The sequence below is a fragment of the Vanessa cardui genome, chromosome 11, assembly GCF_905220365.1.
Source record: "Vanessa cardui chromosome 11, ilVanCard2.1, whole genome shotgun sequence".
In the NCBI taxonomy this organism is placed as follows: domain Eukaryota; kingdom Metazoa; phylum Arthropoda; class Insecta; order Lepidoptera; family Nymphalidae; genus Vanessa; species Vanessa cardui.
This window is the reverse complement of record NC_061133.1, coordinates 1783840-1805316: the sequence shown is the minus strand read 5'-3', so window position 1 is coordinate 1805316 and position 21477 is coordinate 1783840. Positions and strand designations below refer to the sequence as shown.

The following is a 21477-nucleotide window of genomic DNA, read 5'->3' as shown; positions in this document are numbered from 1 at the left end:
GGGCCGGCTAAATTTAGTCCATTTCAACCCCAAAAAGACGCAAGTTTGCGCGTTAACCGCTAAAAAAACACCATTTGTCGTATCTCCACGATTTGAGAACATCCCGATAGCCGCTACAGGTAGTATCGGAATACTTGGCGTTGATATTTCGAGCCTCGTTCAGTTCCGCGGTCAATTGGAAGGCAAAGCCAAATTGGCTTCAAAGAAGCTCGGTGTGCTCAGCAAGGCGAGACAGTACTTCACGTCGGCCCATCGCCTAAATCTTTACAAGGCGCAAATTCGGCCTCACATGGAGTACTGCGCTCACCTCTGGGCGGGTGCTCCCCAGTACCAGCTCCTTCCATTTGACCGCATCCAACGTAGAGCGGCTCGAGTTATCGACGATCAAGCCCTTTCCGATCTCCTTGATCCTTTGGCTTTGCGTAGAGATGTTGGATCACTCTGCATCTTCTACCGAATTTTTCACGGGGAATGTTCCGAGGAATTGTTCGGATTAATCCCGGCTGCTGAATTTCACCTTCGGACATCTCGTCAAAATTCTAAGTTTCACCCGCACCATCTTGATGTCCGAAAATCCACAACAGCGCGATTTCTTAGACATTTTCTGCCTCGCACAACCACTCTGTGGAACCAGCTGTCGCCGGCGGTTTTTCCGAACCGATACGACATGGAAACCTTCAAGAAAAGAGCCTACTCCTTTCTCAAAGGCCGGCAACGCACCTGCAAGCCCCCTGGTGTTGCAGATGTCCATGGGCGGTGGTAGTCACTTTCCATCAGGTGAGCCTCCTGCTCGTTTGCCACCTATTCCATAAAAAAAAAAAAAAAAAAAAAAAAAAAAAAATGTATAAATTAACTGAGGCAACGGTGATTTCAGTAAAGATCTTAGCGCTCACGTTATTGGATCTCCCAATTCGAAAATCGAATATCAACTTCAAATTTGTATCGATGCTCATGTCATACCAGTCAACCGCTTATCAAACCAAGATGATTTAATCCAAGTGATCACTACAGAGAGTTACTTCATAAATAATAAATAACGCGATAAGGCATCATAATATCAAAACGCCTTTGAAAAGAGAGATATTATGGTTTCTGAGACGATAACTGATTCCTTATAGATAGAATATACAAAACAAATTAAAAGCAAATACTCGAAAATGGCAATGAAAGTCTCTGGAGAAATAAATAAAAAAAAAAACAAAATGTCATCTCCAAAATAAACACATTTGTTGATTCACGTTTAGAGGGTCGACGAATGATCTACAATAATATTCCAAATAAATCAAACAATTGCTTTAAGCCAATACAATTATGCAGATAATTATGTTATTTAAGTGTTAATTTTGCATTATTTTTAAACCGTCTTTTAAATTCGACTTACAATTTGAACAAACAATTTATGAATTGTACTTTAATTATGTATTTGTATGAACAATAAGCTTACATGCTTATATTCAAAAAAGAAAACGGTTGCTTATGATATTATGATCTACTCTTATATCTAGTCGTTATCTTTATTTATTTTAAAGAAAAAAAAATGGATGTAAATATAATAGAATAATCAACTGCTAAGCTTTTTCGGCTATAAGATTAATACGTACAATATATTTTCTGTGCAACCATTATTAGCAATGATGTATTGTATAACTTCTTTCATAAATGTCTACGTATATGAAACAAACCCGAGGTTTTCAATTATACCTACTCAAGATCTTGTATTAATACAACCGCTTTTGCAGTTCCTACACTCCATGCTTTTGTTCTCTTTCGTCTCGGCGATTTGGTTATTTCCTGAGTTGTAGATGTCACGTTGGCTGTAGTCAATTTAACTTCAGTTGTCATATCAGACGTAGGTTCAACTTTAGCAGTAGTTGGTATTTCTACTGTAGAAGATTCGAATTTAGTAACGTCTGTAGTAGTTATATCACCTTCTTCATTTACGTTATTTGTTTTAACGTAATCTGTTGTAGATATATAATTGGTTATTTCAGTGTTCATATCGATAGAAGATATTTTTGATTTTATTTCGTTTATTTTTGTAACCGGTGTGTTGGTTGACTTAATTTTTAAAGTTTTCTCGCTTTGCTTTTTATTCACTTTTTTCTCATTTTCTGTTACTTGATTAGTTTTTATATGATTTGTTGTTGCATCAGAATCAGTTATTAAGAGACTATTAAGCATTTTTGACAACTGGTCTGCTATTTTATTCGACAACATTTTTATCGATTTATACCAGTTTAAATCACCTTTATAGCAGGTTTGTAAGCAATCTAGTTTTTCTTCGAATACATTTCCTATTTGAGGACATCCGGTCCATATAATTTCTTCACAGTCGTTTTTAGCTTTGTTATAAACAAAAGCTTTAGTAGCCTTTTTGTTACATTTATAAATGTTCAAAGGTTTGACGCAATGTCCTGAAAGTTCAACGACATACAATAAATCGAATATATAAAAAAAATAATACACAGCTTGATAAAAATCTGTAAATAAATATTAATTAGCACAAATTGTATGTTCTGATAATTTTCGAAATATAAAACAAACAAGCAGTAAACTGCCTTTAAGAGTCTTGCTGGATTACCTCCTCACCTCGATTAGGAGGTTTTAGAGTTTATTCCACTACGTCACTAAACTGCATTACATGTTGTAGAATTTGAGTGACGTGTAAGTTCATACTGCTATTTCTGTTACCACTGAGCCCAAGAGAACAAACGAAAACGCTTTTAAGATGAGAAATCGTTGGTGTAACAACGACAATCGTCGTCAAATCAAGTCATTGAACTTATCTAGGCTTAGTAATGCTCAAGGTGCATGTTTGAAATTATTATTCAACATAATCCGTCATATAACATATCTAATTAGAAGCAGCTCTTAAGACATAGTGCAATTATGTATACTAAACTATATTGATATTATAAATTTGACTAACACACCGCTGAATCCGATTTTGATGAAATTTGTTATGAAGCCAACTTGAACAACTAACTCATGATCTCTAATCCTTAAAACGCGAGCAACGCCGAAGGAACAACCAGTGTTTAATAAAGCATAGGGTACATAAATATTGTCTTACTTTTTACACCACCGCTATGAAATCCTGTTTTACTCGTCGTGTAATCATAATTAATGCAAATATTTATACAGTTTTCTTCCGTATCGAATCTGTTGTACGTCGGACATCCCCTCCATTCCTCTAGCTCGCACCGGGACCCGGGCTTGTAGTATGTGAATACTTTGAGAGGCATTAAATTACAGTTGGATCTGTTTAAATTTTGAAGGCAGTATTCTGGTGGTACTGATGGAAAAAAGCGAAATTAAAAGTTTGAAAATTATTGACCTTTAATTATCATTTACAAAATATACTAAGTAATTCTATTTATTCAAGCAGGATCTATATGTTGCCTTTTTTATTCAAAATCGATATGTGGACTAAACCTTTCCTTATATAAGTATATATATTAATATTATAAATTTAAAAATGACTCTGTCTGTCTGTGGCTCTTTCACGACAAAAACAATTAACCGAATTTGATGAAATTCGGTGTGAAGCAAACTTTAACTTAAAGAAAGGCTTCGTTTTTTGCCTAACACATGACAACCCCATAAAACGCGAACGAAGCAGTAGGCAACAACTAGTATTATATGTAATTAGCATGTTAAATTATTCTGTAATAGGCTATTTGACAATGTGAAAAATGAATTGTGAATTATTGTAATCAGTGTATATTATGAGTTTAAAAATGCTTATTTACTAATGAAAGTTGAAAATAATACTTAATTTATTCAAGAATACATAAATAAAAATGCATTTTTTCAAACGTTTGTTACGTGACACAAAACGCTCCTGATTGGCCGGGCTTATGATGAAGTCACCTTCTTGTAAACTTTGCATTTCTACTACATGTACCACAGATTTAAATACAAGAAAGTGACCTCACCGACCACATTGCAGAGCCATATTGTCCAAGTAGCGTTTTTGTGCGCTATTTAAATATGGATTTTTTAATATGATATTTTTCGGCAAATATGTACTAGAAATAAAAAAATCAACTTTTACTGGGTTCCTTAACTTCTACTGAATCGTAAAAATGGATTTTAAAATCCAGTCAAATACCTAGCCTATTGGGTGTTCATATCTATTATATACATAACAATAGATATATAATCTACTATGTCTATCTATTTTAGAGATCTGAAATCACTGGGGAAACAGAGAAATAAAGACCGGTTTTAGGGATTCATATTATATGTATAAATAATAATGTCTTACCAGCATATATTCTTTTTATGAAATTAATTATGAGGCATATTTTAAGCAACAAACTCGCAGTATTAGCTTTTAATGTTCTCATGTTGCGGAGACATTGTGCATGCATAATGGCCACTATCGAGACGGCAATTTTCCTTAATTACCGTTTTATACCGTATTCTGACTTAATTATTTTTTAATTGCCTCGAATTTAATTAGTAACTGATATTTGTTTCAAAATAAATTGAGAAATTATGAAATTTAGATTTTGAAGTAATAATTAAATACACGGTTTTGTAATGATTATATATTTATATTGACTATAAATGTATATATAGATACTGATATGGTAGTGTCAAAAATAAAAAGCGTTGCATCGGCCGGGAATCGAACCCGGGCCGCCCGCGTGGCAGGCGAGCATTCTACCACTGAACCACCGATGCTTACATTGTTAGTGCAGAAATAACGGTATAGTCGGCTAACAAAACCAGTATCAGTTATATTTTATTGCAAAATTCATAGAATAAGTATTTTTAAGTCATATTTATATATATTTAAGGCCTTAATGTTAACATTTAGTCCTTAAATATAATTGTATAGTACACTACTACTACACTTTTTAAATTTTATATTTTCGAAATCAAATTATTCGAAAAAACTAAAATTTTATTTCTATCAATAAGAAAAAAACGTTCAAAAACATTATGTTTGTAGGTAGTCAAATAAATACTATAATACATTTTTCATTAAATAATTAATACTTTATCGAGGTTATGCAACTATGCCGCCATCTATTAAATAAAAGCATAACTAACAACGCTGACTATTGCAAAGTAGACCAAGCTTCAAGAGATTCCACTACTCAATAACAGGTGGCGCTGTTACAATATTAACAATAAAATAACGACAATCATATCTCACATTCGTATATTTTTTTAAAAAGGATTCTTACAAAATATGCTTAAATAAATATAACATTATAACATTAATTAAAAACAAAATTATTTCGCCGCCTCGTGTCTGTTGTTGAGATCGTTAGAAATTTGTTTTTTTTTTGCTTTGACTTTTGTTCTGTGTTCCTTTGACAAACAAAAAACAGAAAAAAAAATATCAATCAATTTAGTAATGATGTACCTTAAGCCGCCACTTTATACTAAGAGTATACTTTCCTGGTCAAATAATCAAAGAGATACTCCAATATAATACTCCTAATGACACAATATTTTAATATTATTGTAATTGGATTGTTATACTTCTAGAAATATAATATGAACCCAAAAAAAGGTTTTGCGAGATGGTACATAAGTCATGGTAAAAACCCTTCGCGTCTTGTTATGGTAGGCCATTTGCTTCCGTTCTTGAAGTGTCACCTTCACACTTTGACTGTTTCATACACCAACGAGTCCACAATGCACCATGAATGGCTAACCAGATCTGGTGACAATAGAAATATTTTTGGTTTTTATAAAAAACGTAATATATTTGTTTGTGTTGTGTATTTCAATTTTAATGAATTGATGCTATTGAATTTATAAATCTAGTTCCATTCTATCGATATTTATTACGTACTAGGCATAGTATGTTTAAATTCCGCTAAAACAATTGGGTTGAAATTTTGCATACATTTATGATTCTATGGTGCTGGGATCTCCAAATTTTTCCCGACTACACCCTCGTACATCAATTAAATAAATGTTCATTTACTACTATATGTATATTTTTAGTATACATTTCCACACTTGAGTTCATTAGAAACTTAGTCAAAAAGCAAAAGCCATTATGAATAGGTATCATAGATTAATTAAGCCTTTGACCAATGGTATCAAAATTTGTTTATTTGTCTTTCCTCTAGCTATGATTGGAATTGACTATATACTCTGAAGACTAATATTATGAGGAGGTAAAATTACTTTTATGGAGGAGGCAATCTCCGGAACTAACGACTGAGTGCTATAGCACTAAAGTGGTGATTAAGGCTCCGTAGAAACGTGATAAGAAAAAAAATATAAGATAAATATTACCATTGTTATAATCAGCAGAATTGAAACGGTCATCACCCTCTTCGTCATATCTCTGAACAGCTCTATAACCGGACTACTGCAGCCCATGTCGTAATACTGCTTCTTAATTTTGCAGGATTCTCTTTCTCGTTCCTGCACCAGCTGGGAGCGACTCGGGTCGTAGTTCGGGCAGCAGGAGATGGGCACATTCGGAGGGAAGAAGTTAGGTAGGTATGGATTTCGGTAATCTTCTGAGCTATAGACTCCACAGCACGTTAACTGAAAATTTTTAAATATTTTGAGTGAAGTCCTTAGGACTTAATATTCTTAGGATTAAATATTTTACTTTCTTAGGATTAAATATTCTTCTCTTTTATTAGACTTAATTTATGAGGCAATCCAATTTAAGAAATTAGAATTATTATTTAATGGGAATAGTAATGATACTACTTAATATGATTTTAATTTCAAATATCGATTAGGAGGTAAATATTCCAAAAAGTCACGTACATCTTTTTGTATGGTGGCCCAAAGCTTCACATGTCTTGAATTGTCTTCCCGAGACAGCTGGAAGGACTTTGATAGAGCTTGACTCAACTTAACTTCATCCTCTTCACGTATCTTCATCGTCACCCCGATGATGACTGACAGGATGATGGCCAGGATCACTAGAACTACGGATCCCTGAAATTCAAGTAATGTTTAATTAATATTAAACATTTTATATAATCATACTAGATACGCCGGCTCTCTGCGCGTTTGAATTTAACAAAAAAGTTATTATTGTAGCTTAAGTTACTCCTTATTACATCAGTTTTCGAAAGTTCCGTCAATCGATCGATCTAGCCGTTCCAGAGATTAGTTGGAACAAACAAACAGACGAACAGACAAAAATTGGAAATAATCTTATTTCGGTATATGTACAATGTTTTCTAAATTACTTTTTTATTAACATAAGAATTAACAACATTAAATGCTTAAATATATATATATACAAATATGAACTAAAACTAGTTACTGTATAAATCTTGACCGCGTGGAATGGTGGCAAGAATGCTAGCAGCATTTCCCCGTTGAATCGCAATTCCGATCCTCTGGGCAAAAAACGAACCAGCCCTCCTGTCACCAGTGGAGGCTATGAGGCGAGGTGTTATACTTTTGATGAAGCTTTTTGCAATATATGTATGTACAATGTACTTACATATGCGTGTCGATAAAAGCGGTTATCTTAATATTACAAACATACACCCTAATTTTATTATATATATACATATATTGATTAAGTCCGTCGAATAAACTGTTTTATAAAGATTTATATTAACGTTAATTTCTTTTCGTTTTTAACATATTCGAATATTCCAGTTACAAGATTTGACTAATTTATAAACGGTAATTTAAGAACGAGCTATAGCGTGATATGCCGTCCCTAGCCACGTAACGTCGGTGTTTCTGAACTTGAAAACACCATAATTCCAAGGTTAAGTGTTATTTACCCTGATTTTCTTGGAAAGGCGAGATAAAGAAAAATTTTAGCTTTCAAATCGACGAAAGCAATTACGCTTATAAAATCAAAATCGTTAAAAAGTAATTACGTTAATAGTTTTATTATTTGAGTTGAAAGTAATCCGTTTACTTTACGACATAGGAATGATACTGAATAATAATAAAATACTAAAGTAATATTTTACATATTTAAACGAGCTGGCTTGAACCCGAAATCGGTTAAGTTCTAACCACTGGGCCAAGTGGTTAGAACTTAACCGATTTCGGGTTCAAGCCCAGGCAAGCGTCACTATATATAGGTGCTTAATTTGTGTTTATAATTAATGTCGTGCTCGGTGGTGAAGGAAACCTGCATGTGACTAATTTCATCGAAATTTTGCCAAATTTGCATTCCACCAACCCACATTGGAGCAGCGTGGTGGAATATGTTCCAAGAACTCTCCTTAATGGAAGAGGAGGCCTTAGCTCAGCAGAGTTGAAGAATTCTTTCTATGTAATTCTTACCGAGTGAACAGGTTTCCTTTGGTTCCTCAGTAGTGCCACCATTGCATAAATGGTGATGGACAAAGTAATTGCAGCTACGACGGCAATTATAATCAATGCTACCAATCTTCCAGACTGTTCGGTGGAAAATATCCTCATGGCTATTGCTGCGCTCACCGCTACAGCCATCAGGGCAATGGCTTCTAACTGAAAAAGTCAGAATTATATAATTCTATAATTCTATTAATCTGGTTTTAATTGGTATACAATTCAAAAGGGATAAAATCATCTATTATTTCATTTTTATTTTACTTAAACCATTGTGGTAACTCATAATTCAAAAATTCATTGGAAAACATTCATCATTTCAAATGGCAACCAATATATTTTTGGGAACATATTTTTCTACATTCTTTTAAAGCTAGGTCTACACCAGGCTAAATTAGTGCATTATACGTATCAATAGGCGGTAATACATATCAGTGGTGGCTCTGATTATCTAGAAGCATACAATCTCCATCTTTAAACTTATCTAGTGTCTGTCACAAAATTTAGCTATATATTATAATTGTCATCTTATGAGTGAGTTATTATAAACCGACCTATTAATTAATTCACCAACCCGTATTGGAGGCGAGGTGGAAAATGCTCTAAAAATTATCCGCAAAGAGAGAGGAGGCCTTAGCCCAGCAGCAAATTTACAGGCTGTTCCTACCTATCAATTAATCAGGTCTAAACAAACAACAAAATCAGCCTGTAATTTCCCACTGCTGGACTAAAGGCCTCCTCTCCCTTAGAGGAGAAGGTTTGGAACATATTCCACCACGCTGTTCCAATGCGGGTTGGTGGAATACACATGTGGCAGAATTTCTAAGAAATTTGTCACATGCAGGTTTCCTCACGATGTTTTCCTTCACCGCTGAGTACGAGATGAATTATAAAGACAAATTAAGCACATGAATCAGCGGTACTTGCCTGGGTTTGAACCCGCAATCATCGGTTAAGATGCACGCGTTCTAACCACTGGGCCATCTCGACTCTAAAAGGTCTAAAACTATTTAAAAATATCTATAGCGTAGGAAGAAATGATTATCAAAACTTACAATATTTATGACGCTTATCACTACAAAGATAACTTTGGCACATTTGCTGGAACACGAGTCCTTCAGGCATTGCATTTTGTCCAAGACTCCCTCCTCATTTTTGGACTGCGGCTGCACCGCCTTTTCTACTGGGAATAATAATAATAAATTAGATTAAGCTGAAATAAATACCTGGTAATATCAAACCGCTAAGAAATTTTGTTGTATATCTAACAATGTTTATTATATATGGCGTAATCATGACTTATATTCAAAATAATTAATAAAATATGTACTAATTTAGTGATTATGAGAGTTATTCATATGGTAGTTAAAATAAACGTTTAAATAAAACTAATTATAACGGATTTGAATCGCGTATATTAATTAACGAAGAACAAATGAAATATTATATTTCTCAATAATATTTCATTTGTTCTTCAAATAGACAAATGTCATCTTAGTCTGCCCGTGACCACGAACGCTGTAAAGTGCTCGAAACATCGGGATGTTTAAAAAATAATTAATATACGCGATTCAAATCCGTTATAATTAGTTTTATTTAAATGTGTAATAATCGCGAAAATTTAAGACAACATTAAAATAAACGTATAACGTAGTTTAATTTTATTCCAAGAATACGTTTATATTTAATTGTTGTTTAATAAATTAACCAGCTAGATTATTTTAACACAACACTTTTGACGCTTGACAGATATGAATTAAAATTTATATAAAATTAAAACGACAATTTGGTTCCTTGAACTTTTTTTGAGAATTAAAAAAAAAACTTCCGGTACTCAAATTCACCTGTTACTGAATCCATTACAAGCCAGCAATCCAGTAATGATACAAAGCCATCCTGTCTCCTATTTATAACTAAATTCACAATAGCCCACGGTCATACAAATGCTCGACTAACCAATTATAATGGGCTATAAAGTCATTCATGTGGTTTACTGGTTTATCAAGTGGAATTTTCAAGATATCGACATTTTAGGTACAAAGTATTCATATTCTATTCTGACGTTGTTAGTTGAGCTATCTTTATCGATATAGCGATCGTAAAACTCACTCTAAGACAATTAAATCGACTACAATTAAAAAAAAAACACAAGTCACCAGCACCACAATATTGTGTGCAATATCTATGTGTAAAATTTACCCACACATATTAATGAGTAGTTACAAAAAATCTACTAAAAATAAATAAGTATATTACATTTAAATGTATTTAAATTAATGTTTGTTATTAATTGCACGAAATAAATGTGCGCTTAATCATAAAGTTATTTTCTACGTTGAGAGACTATGAGAGATTTACTAGCCGTTGCTTAGAATTTTCTACCGTCGGAAACATTTTACTTTGATATTTTTAAATTAATTTATATTTCCATATATTTAGTTACATTGAAATAATCATGTATCTATATATTTAAGCTGAATCTTTACACTGCCAATTATTTTTTGTATTTGTTTTTTTTTTAATCATATTTAAGTTTTCTAGTCCTTTTTATAGTCGTAAATATGGTGTTATGTTTTGGTATAACTAAATTTCTTTGTATACTCACTGTTTTCAGAATAAATCAAAATGGGACGATTTCTGTCTTCTATATATAAATTACACACAACCATTTTGACCGTTTATAAAAACAAAACACTTAAATTAACGATTTAAAAACAATATAATCTTTTTTTTTAAATAAGGTTCTTCATAATGCCATTATGTCTTTAGCGCTCGATTTCTGCAATGTTACTAGGTTCTTTATTGATACACGACGATACGCGGTTGATATTAGCACATTAATATACGTAATACGTAAATGATGCTAAATAATAAGATAACTAAGAGAAACAATGAAAAGGATTTGTAAGTTGTAAAATTAACGTCACTTTTTTCTAGATATGCAAATCATTAAAACAAATTGTTTCATATGACTTCAGTCTAACATATTTTAATAAATACTGGCTGGAAATTTACTTTTTAAAAATTTGATACTGTATCTGTTTTTAATCTGGGACCGAACTCGTATATATTTTGTTGTTGTTCTGTGCAACTTAGCGAAATGAGAACTATTATATATAGAGAGATACACATTGCTTTTATTGGTGTTAAGTGATTGTGTATTAGAATTGTTTTTACTGACTTAACAGGCTATATGCGTTTCATAATATCTAAGACAAAATATTATCAATAACTTGGGTAAACTGTTCTAAATTTATTTACGCTTTGAAGTTAAAATATATGCGAATATTACATTAACACTGCATTTACAATTCGTTTCAAGAACGTGTAAACTTAGCTGTTAAGTGGTAGTATAACTCCTCTATTTCTGGTTGAAGGGTGAGGCAGGGAGTCAGCCTGTGTAGATAACAATTTCTAGGTCAAGATTTTGCATATAATATCCATTGGTCGATAGCGCTTTGACGTCGTACCATAAGACTAGTAATATTTATATAAACGTATTAGCGAATGAAAGAAAAAATCTGTTGATATGAAACAATTAAGAAGTTATCAATCAGCCAGTGACAAATTTTTTGTTAGGGTGAGCAAATCGGGATAAGCACGTGTTATATATTGTACAGACAGCAATACAGTATTAATTTACTACATTTTCAAGAGCGCCTCACTTATGGTCCAAGTTCAGGCATGGGGACGTACTGACCTATGAAGCATAATGAGGTTGCAACTAAAATTCTGGTAATCAACCCGTTCCAAATAAATTTTAAAGAAAGTCCAGGAATTAACTCGAGCTTGAGACGAGCTTACTGCGCGGCGCCCAGGTAATTTGCATCCCATAAAGCTCTTACTTGGACTGACCTGACGACGCAGTCATTTGCATTGCATTCTTTGGTTAGAAGGTGGATAATAGCGCTTAGTAACTGATTTCTTACAAATTAGTTTTATGGTACTGAAACATAACTAGAAATGGGTATAATTTTAGGGTGACTGACAGACTGAAAATTTACAAAATTATAAAAAAGTTTTAAAAATCACTAGTATTTTAGTGAGGTTTATCAACCTATTAAAATCCTCATTCTATGTAACTTATAACGGATACTTTTTATCAATTTATTTCTCAAAAATTGTAACACTGATAAGTTTTTAGTGTTACGAAGTAGTAACTAATCATCACACCTTTCAGCAAAGCTTAATAACAGCCTATTTATGTACAAACTTGTATTGGTACCGTCAGAAAAAATAAACAGTGTATTTATTCTTTATGATTAGAATACACTTATACACATATCAATTTTTTAAAATATTAAACTTGTCATAAAGTTGCCATCGTTCGTAATGAAGTCTTCTAGGCAAATTCGTCTTTGAAACAAGTACAAATATTAATGTTTGCTATTTAGCTGGATTTCATTTTGATATTTTCTTTTATCACCTTGCCGAGCTTGTATTGTAATATTCGGTTAATTTATGTATTCTACAGCTTGGCATTATAATAGGTAACAATACCCAGATATTATGTACGTATGTATATCGTTTATATTCCAAGAAGTTACAATCTTTGTATAGAGTGTGTGTTTCTTAATACTTATGCAGTTGTAACAGTTTGAGAACCCAAAATAAATTATAGTTCTAGTATGTAAGCAATTATAATAAAATATAATTTAAATTTTCTTATAGGCAATGTATACAATACATATTAAAAAATACTACTAGTAATATATTTTGCTGACCATATGACACGTTTAGTATTAGTAAGCTAAGGCTTCGTAGCAACGTAGCCATAGCCACCAAAACGCAAACACCACGCACAAAAGGGTACCACCCACGATCCAAGGGCGGAAAATTTGCAATTGCTTGGAAAATAGAGCTCTTTAAACGTATTATTTTGTTTGTAGTTATTGAAATTTGATGAAAAGCCACAAAAGGCTAGACTTGTCTTTGTTGGATGTTTCTAGATATAATATTATAGCTTTTTGTTCAACGATTCCGAAGAAAATTTTTATTCAGACACACAAACAAAGCACTGTAGACTTTAAGTCAGGCTAGGTAATAAAACTGAAGTGAAATAAATTCTCGTTTAAAATGTTATGTTATACAATGTATTATGAAGTTTAATTTATTAATGAATTACTACAGCTTATATGAGCTGAGATGGCTCAGTAGTTAGAACGCATTCATCTTAACCGATGATTGCGGGTTCAAACCCAGGCAAGCACCGCTATATATATGTGCTTAATTTGTGTTTATAATTCATCCCGTGCTCGGCGGTGAAGGAAAACATCGTGAGGAAACCTTCATCGAATTTCATCGAAATTCTACAACATGTTCATTCCACCAACCCGCATTGGAACAGCGTGCTGGAATAAGTTCCAAACCCTCTCCCCAATGGAAGAGTAGGCCTTATCTCAGTAGTGGGAAATGTACAGGCTGTACTTTACTTTTTATAAAGTATAAAAAAGTAAAGTAACTTTACAGCTTATACATTATATTTTAATTTAGTATTATTTTCAGCATGATAAAAGGAAAGTCTATTTATTTTATTAGCATAAGAATTATTAGAAATAAGTCCTTAATACAAATGTGAATTAAAGTATGTAGTAAGAGTGTTCCCAGCACTACCCCGTGGCTATTCCCGTCCTCTGGTAAAAAAACAAACCAGCCGTCCTGTCACTAGTGGAGGCATATTATATGACAAATTAATATACCTAAATAATAGGTTTTACCAGTAGCCTAATATCACAAATATGAAAGTAATTTTTCCACTTGTAACTTTGTATGTTACGCATGGAAACCTATTGGTTTAAATGTTAAAATATTGTAATAATAGGTTGGGGAAAAAGTTTCTTCGTATTCAGCAGAGACCGAAACAGATGAAAATCTGAAGGTGCAAGGTCAGGACTATACGGCGTTAATACCTCCCAGCCAAACTCTCGTAATTTTTGTTGAGTGGCTAAAGATGTGTGAGGTCTAGCGTTGTCATGGTGAAAAACCACACCCCTTCTGTTGATCAATTCTGGCCGCTTTCTCTCAATTTCTTGCTTCAATCTCATCAATTGTTCGCAATACAGTTCTGAATCGATGGTCTCATAATGAATGATGCCCTTCCAATCCCACCATACACACAGCATTACCTTGTTGCAAGTTAATCCGGGTTTTGCCACAGTCTGTGAAGCTTGACCGGCCTTTGACCACGATCTTTTTCGCACGTTCTTGTCGTATGTGATCCACTTTTCATCACCAGTTATCAGCTTCTTCAAAAATGGTTCGGTTTCATTACGTCGTAATAAAGAATCACAAACGAGTACACGGTTCATTAGGTTTCTTTCAGTGAGTTCATGAGGCACCCATATATCGAGCTTTTTTGTGTACCCAGCTTTATTCAAATGAGTCAAAACCGTTTTGTGGTCAATTGCCAGTTCTTCAGCTACATCGTAACTACTAATATGCCGATCTTGCTCCACTTTTTCGAAAATGGCATCAATTCTGTCCGTAACAGGGCGACCAGAGCGAGATGCATCTTTGATATCAAAATTTCCGGCTTGAAAACGCTTAAACCAAACTTGCGCTACTCTCACAGATACTGCATTAGGTCCATAAACATCACAAATTTTTTTCGCGGCTTGAGTTGCATTTTTACCTTTTTTATAGTAAATTTTTAAAATGTATCGAATTTCTTCTTTAGATTCACTCATTTTAATAACAACAAAAACAAATGAAAGTCACACAAATTCCTAATTTGAATTTGGAAGTGCCTTCTTTAAAATTAAAACTTTTTAATGATACCAAAACCAGCCAGATGCAAATGGTATAGCCAAAGAGATTTTATTACAAGTTCATACATACTATATGCGAAAAGACTTTTTCCCCAACCTAATATTTTAACCAACACAAAAAAGGAGGAGATTCTGTATTCGTCTGTATTTTTTTAAAGTTCAAGCGTAAACCTTTAAGAGGCATTAAGGCTACTTTCTTGTAGCTAATATCAACTAGTATTTTATATAGGAGATGATTAGTTACACAATACAATGTATTCTTTAGAATATCAAATCAATTACTTAAAATAGAAAAAGAGAAATATGTGTTAAGGTAAAAACAAGCAAGCAGTAAATGATGTCATTACTAATTAAAATTATTAATTGTTTGTATACTTGTCGCGTGTAGTAATAGTAAAGACGCTTGCACTCTATATATATTTATATGAAATCACGAACCAAAATCCGGTATTTTGGGTAGGAAATTGACGCAAAGAAGGTCAATTTATGTTTGCAAGATGTTTATTGAACGAAAAACGTACATTACCATTGTAATCGAACCCCACGTATAAAAGTTTTTTTTTGAGTTTTTTTTTTTGATTATATCAAAATATCGAACTCCAATAACCATCAATTAAAAAAACACATGGAAAATATTTCGTAACAAATAACTGTAATAATACCCATGTATAAATTAATAAATCCTAAATTTTATTAACACTTAAGTTACTGACGTACGCTGACATGTAACATGTAACATGTAGGGTTAAGGGTTGGCTTAGATTGGTAATTTCATGGTTTATATATAACGACCCCCCCATGAAATAAAAGGAGGTTTTTATCCAAGTAACGATCAAAGTAAACCGTGTTAATGGTCGAAATGGGCTAAATAAGAAAAAGCCTTGATTTCTTACACTAGCCTTCTGAATTATCTTTAATATCGCCTAGGAAATAAACGGTAGGTACAGAAACAGTGAACCATACTTCTAACAGTGACTTATTAGTTTTCCCTGAGTGTATATGGTAATGAAACATATAACTTGACCTTGCTCGGTCGTTGACCTTCGTTTTTTCCATAACGACTATAAATTGTTTCTTATAATAAGAAATATAACCTCACTGAACCGAACAGCTCAAATCAACATGTAATTATATTCTAACGTTTTTAATCTAGAGTCAAACAGTATAAAAGTAAAAGATAAACAAAATGAGGCTGTTTTTGGTGCAAATTCCCACGTTTATTCTCCATATTCTATAAAGGAATAAATGTTCTGATATAATAACGATAAACTGTTTGTTACTTTGTAGTTAACGTGTATTATTCCTGATTTTTTTTTTATCCAGAGTGTATTAATATGAAATTAAAAGATGGTATATCTGCTAACAAGCGCACTCCTTACTTTGTAGAGAGATATACAAAATAAATTAAATCAATTGAATAATAATGAGCAATAATTTAATCAATAATTAACATTTAAGTACGACATTTAGTACTACAGTGCATCTTGAAAATGTCTACGATAAGTCACCGATGGATACATCTATCTATTAGGATTAACCCACAATAACAATTTGTTATTCTTTACTTTTTACGAGAGATGATGTCTCATATTCGAAGCGATTTTAATACAATTCCATTTCATATTCCTTATAGTATGTCATTTGATTGAATACTTTCGAAGATATTATTTTGAATGGGTGGGTCATTGATCGATGAATATTTGAAGTGTAATATTTTGAAGTCACAATACTTCGTAATGAAACAAATGAGGTCTAAGTAATACCTTTTTGAACATTATGTGAGACCTAACATTGACCGTCATCAGGGTCAGGTTTGTTAAAATGACATACATTACATAAAATTGAAACGTTACGTTTATATGTATTTAATTTCAACAATGGCGTCAGCAATTACTTGTGGAGATGAGTCAAGATTATGAGGATATAATTTGTAAGAATTACAGAAAGCTAGCCGCCAAACATTTTGTATTATGTTCCAATGAGACTGAGCGAGTCAGTGTAAATATGAGCAGTAGGGAAATTATTTCGAAATACTTATATTAAGAAACGTATAGTGTTGTGTGTCTCTGTATAAATAGAATATATATAGGTATAAAAGATTGTAGAGGCATTTTTATTCACGAGATACCCCAAATTATATAGATATATTTTTGAATATCGATAATATATTATGTATGTTTTAACACCAATTTCTAACGTGTGACTGAACCTTCGTCTTCAGGTTTGGCAACCTTCGGCCAACGTCAGCCTTGGGAAAACTTGTTAGAAATTTTGGCCGACGCTGAAGTAGCCATCTTCAATTAACATCTAGTGTTAGTAAAATTGTAAATTGTTAGCAAAAAAATGATTATTTATTATTGCATAGTAATAATTACTTTTACTTTTATTTTATAAATGCATAAGTCTGTCAGATAACTGACATGGCGTGGAGATAGTTTGAGTAACGAGGAAGGCTATCAATAAAATCTTATAAATTTCGCGCAGGGAAAGCTGCTGGTCAGCTGGTATAGTCAATATTTCAGTCGATATTATTTCGAACTGTTATTGTTTTTCTGTAAGCAGTTTTGACCCTTTCGTTTTAAAGTATTTTATAAACATTCAAGCATTATATTCAAAATACATAATTTTATTCAATTTAAGCGAATTTTGAACTGTATTTCTTACATCTTGAGGTTATTTGGTTTATAATTTAACCTTCGGTTTCGGCCGAAAGTTTAATAATCTTAAATTATGTTGAGTATGCTATGGACCAGAAAGTGACCTTCAGTCGGAAAATCTTTAAGATTTTTGATATTTTTTATCGATTATTGAGTTGAAATAATTAAATATAAAAAATATATAAAAAAGCTAATATATACAAAAAGACACATAAAGTAATTGTTGCTTTTTATCTACTTATTAATTCAAACTTCTGAATTTTCAACCGGCTTACGTGATTTCCTCTTATACGTGATATTGGCAAGTGGTTTGCAGTTACACGCCATGAAAAAGAAAAAAAATTGAAGCATTGCATTGACTCATGTTATTTTAAAAATAAAAAAAATACCAAGTTATGAAATAACCAATGAAAACTCACGATCATTTTTTTAACAATGAAATATCTAGCCATTTTAAATTTTCAAAATTAAAAGAAAACACGATTCCTACATTTCCTACACGTAACATTTATTATAAAATATCTAGACCCGTAGCAAATCTGTGAGTACGTATTAATAAATAACATTATATGTATATATGATGTCAGAACTGGAGCTAGATATATACATATTGTACAATGTTAGATATATTTGAAAGAGTTATTACTGAGTATTTTGCTGGTTCCTCATTCACTGCATACAATAACTTTACATGACTTCAAAAGCGTATAAGCGGTTTCCTTGACTAAAATATATTTTGCTCTGAGTGTTAATAGTCGGGAGAAAAACCTAGTCCAATTTGAAAACATCAATCCAAAAACACTTCTTATTCCTACAATGTTCTTAAGTCATTGAACGCTTGTACTCCTACCACCTACCTTATGGCTCGGAACATGCTGTTCTGTGTATTGACCTCGGGGTAAGGGGACTTTGAAGTGGTCGGATTCGGTCGCCATGGTGATTTGTCGTATTACGCCCAAGAAATAAAACTGTTCGAAAATATATCGTAGGAAATGGAAATTTATTCGACAATGAGAAAATTAGACTTTTTTATAGCAAACCGGCTTGGCAACACTTTAATATTTCTACCTTAGCTCTTGCGGCTGTAAATAGAAAAAAATATTTAGTGCTGCAATTAACTCTTCCGTTATTATTTTAGAGACGTTCGAAATTTAAAAATTAAATATATTTATTTTCAGCCAGGAACGAGCAGAAATGACAAAGATCGTAATTTAAATCCAAATTGTTTCGGACACAATAAGCATCAAATATACACATATAATACTCCATAAAATAAATAATATTCTTTATAAAGTAATAATGATACCCGACCGATTTAGGTCGACCGCTCTCAAAGAAGACTAACCGAATGTTCAGAAGGGAGAGAAGTAAGGGGTATTGTACAGTGCATTTAATATAGATCCATATGACCCTTGACAGCACTAAATTTATTTGAAAATACAAGAGATTTAAAACGCACGTATAGTACGACACAAATTAAATGTAGCGTCGGAAAATGCAATGGAATGGAAATAAAACTGATTACTGCCGATTTATACAACCAATAGAAATAGCTCTTTATCGCGCCATTCGACGCTATTCGACGCTATAGATTCTCGCGTCAGAGAAAACCAGTGCATGTAAATCGACGTGTCAAATTGAAGAATATATTAGGTCATATGATATTACAAGTTATTACGTTTGTGCAAAGATCATATTCGTATGAGAAATAAATATTGATAATAATTTTCGGTTTTACGAATTTTGTCGATGCTACATCTAAGTTGTGTCGTACTATACATAGCGGTTTGTATTATCTAATGACAAAAAAGCTGTGAAAGTTTTAAGACATTATGCAATATATGTAGTATTAGTATTGCACCCGTGCGAAAACAGGGGCGCTAGTTAACTATAATTACAATGCATATTTGCCCGCAAAAGCAAGTGCACTCTGTTGACCTTCACTCTCTTAACCCTGATGATGGGACAGCCATTACGACACGAACAGGAATAGTTCAGTTGCAGTATCAATAGCGTAATGACGTAAACTAAATGACCTAAGATTTCTTATTCCTAGTGAAGTACAATTATTGTATAGGAGACTCGTTCTAAAAGCCGTAGCAAAGCAATACTGAGTATTGTTTTTATTTAAGCATTATTGTGAAGTCCCCTTGCCATTATTTTTTTTTATTTAGTAACATACACTGACATACTTATTGCATTTGTTTGTGGCTGTTTACAATTTTCCTATCGACTAAACACCAGCAGATCTTTGGCGGAAGCTTGCCGGTTCACTTGAATGACGTTGTCAACAATGACTTAATTTTTGTCCTTTTTTTATCACTTATCTAATAGAGTTGAATCTTGAGTTTACATAAAACCTTCATATCGTAATAATTAGTAACAACCCGTAAATTTCCCACTGCTGGACTAAGGCCTCCTCTCCCGTTAAGGAGAGGGTTCAGAACATATTCCACCACGCTGAGATGGCCCAGTGGTTAGTACGCGTGCATCTTAACCGATGATTTCAAGTTCAAAACCCAGGGAAGCACCTCTATATATATGTGCTTAATTTGTGTTCAAAAGTTCAATTATCTCGTGCTCGGCGGTGAAGGAAAACATCGTGAAGAAACCTGCATGTGTCTAATATCATAGAAATTCTGCCGCATGTGCATTCCACCAACCCGCATCGTAATAATTATAATACATACATATATCATATAACTTTATTGGTTTCAAATAAACTCCGTAAGCATTTTTTTTTTGTGGATATCTCCATCAATATTGGTTATATATCAGAAAATTTTAACAAATCCATCATGAATTGTACACTAAACCTTCCTCACTAAACACTCCATCCACTGGTGAAAGGCGTATAGAAGTTTGAACCGTAGTTTTTGAGGTTAACGCGTTAGACAAGACGAACTCGATGGGCGGTTGCGGGATGTCATATGTTGTGTTATATTCTTGTATTTATTATTTGTATCCTATAATAATTTTTTTTAAATTAAAACTTAAACTTAGAAAAAAGCGAAGGTATAAATTAAAAGAAAATTTGCAAGTTAGAAGTTAGAAGAAAACTTATTTAATTAGAAATACAAGTAGTTACCCAAAAAATGTTACGAATAATTATATTTCTTGAGATTAATCTGATAATATCTAAATTAAAAGTAGATTTAATGCGGATTAAAAAATAGGTATACAAGAAAGGAAATTAGCTCAGTAATGTATGGATTTCTTTTACCGCCAATGCTCCTCCAACCTTGGAAAATAAACACTTTATATATCCTGTGCTTGTTGCACTGAATCATCCATGAAACCGGGAGATCAATATTAAGTATTGGTTTGTCTTATTCTGTTTGGCGGTATATACGATGAGTGGGTAGAGACAGACGGTCTTGTATAGCCTCAGCAAGTAAAACGGTCCGGATGTCAAAAAGGTTAAATCCTGAGTCCTTGCTAAAGGTTTGCTGTACTAAATATATGAAGCGCTAAAAGCATTTGTTTCGATGGTCACAACGAGATCATGAATTTATTATTATTACAGACTAATAAACTAGTTTACTAAGGAATGTTATTTATTTTTTACATCATAATGGTAACGTCCTAATAGTGTGTTAAATTTTGAAACGGTTTAAATTTCCTATCATTTTATTTCAGTAATTATGGACTTAAATTGACTATATAATACGAAATAAATCACCCAACGGTAATTTATTATAAATTTTTAAATATAGAGACTAAAATTCACATTCCCTATTGCAATTTTATTGCTGAAACTGACACAATCT

The 21477-nt window shown here is 32.7% G+C and overlaps 2 protein-coding genes and 1 non-coding gene across 3 annotated transcripts; all 3 read right to left on the bottom strand.

Annotated features, from left to right (window-relative positions):
• Positions 1 to 1701: 1701 nt before the first annotated feature.
• LOC124533370 lies at positions 1702 to 4475 on the bottom strand. The gene is made up of 3 exons (XM_047108596.1): positions 4271 to 4475; positions 3074 to 3295; positions 1702 to 2414 (listed from the first exon to the last, which is right to left on the bottom strand). The coding sequence occupies exons 1-3, from the start codon at positions 4374 to 4376 to the stop codon at positions 1702 to 1704; spliced, it is 1041 nt and encodes a 346-aa protein (XP_046964552.1). The 5' UTR covers positions 4377 to 4475.
• Positions 4476 to 4621: 146 nt separating this feature from the next.
• On the bottom strand, positions 4622 to 4692 carry Trnag-gcc. The gene has a single exon. It is a non-coding gene; the product is annotated as a tRNA-Gly (tRNA).
• Positions 4693 to 5429: 737 nt separating this feature from the next.
• Positions 5430 to 12154, bottom strand: LOC124533359. The gene is made up of 6 exons (XM_047108583.1): positions 12139 to 12154; positions 9339 to 9466; positions 8257 to 8442; positions 6760 to 6933; positions 6271 to 6528; positions 5430 to 5683 (listed from the first exon to the last, which is right to left on the bottom strand). The coding sequence occupies exons 1-6, from the start codon at positions 12152 to 12154 to the stop codon at positions 5582 to 5584; spliced, it is 864 nt and encodes a 287-aa protein (XP_046964539.1). The 3' UTR covers positions 5430 to 5581.
• Between the last annotated feature and the right edge of the window lie 9323 nt (positions 12155 to 21477).

What these genes read in the sequence shown, in the direction of transcription:
- LOC124533359 (XM_047108583.1), bottom strand. An exon ending in TGATAAGCGTCATAAATATT is followed by an intron (nt 8,443 to 9,338) that starts GTAAGTTTTGAT and finishes TGACTTTTTCAG; the next exon opens with TTAGAAGCCATTGCCCTGAT. An exon ending in AAAGGAAACCTGTTCACTCG is followed by an intron (nt 6,934 to 8,256) that starts GTAAGAATTACA and finishes CTTGAATTTCAG; the next exon opens with GGATCCGTAGTTCTAGTGAT.
- LOC124533370 (XM_047108596.1), bottom strand. Translation starts at nt 4,376, where the DNA reads ATGCATGCACAATGTCTCCGCAACATGAGAACATTAAAAGCTAATACT. An exon ending in CATAAAAAGAATATATGCTG is followed by an intron (nt 3,296 to 4,270) that starts GTAAGACATTAT and finishes TTTTTCCATCAG; the next exon opens with TACCACCAGAATACTGCCTT. An exon ending in TCATAGCGGTGGTGTAAAAA is followed by an intron (nt 2,415 to 3,073) that starts GTAAGACAATAT and finishes TTGAACTTTCAG; the next exon opens with GACATTGCGTCAAACCTTTG.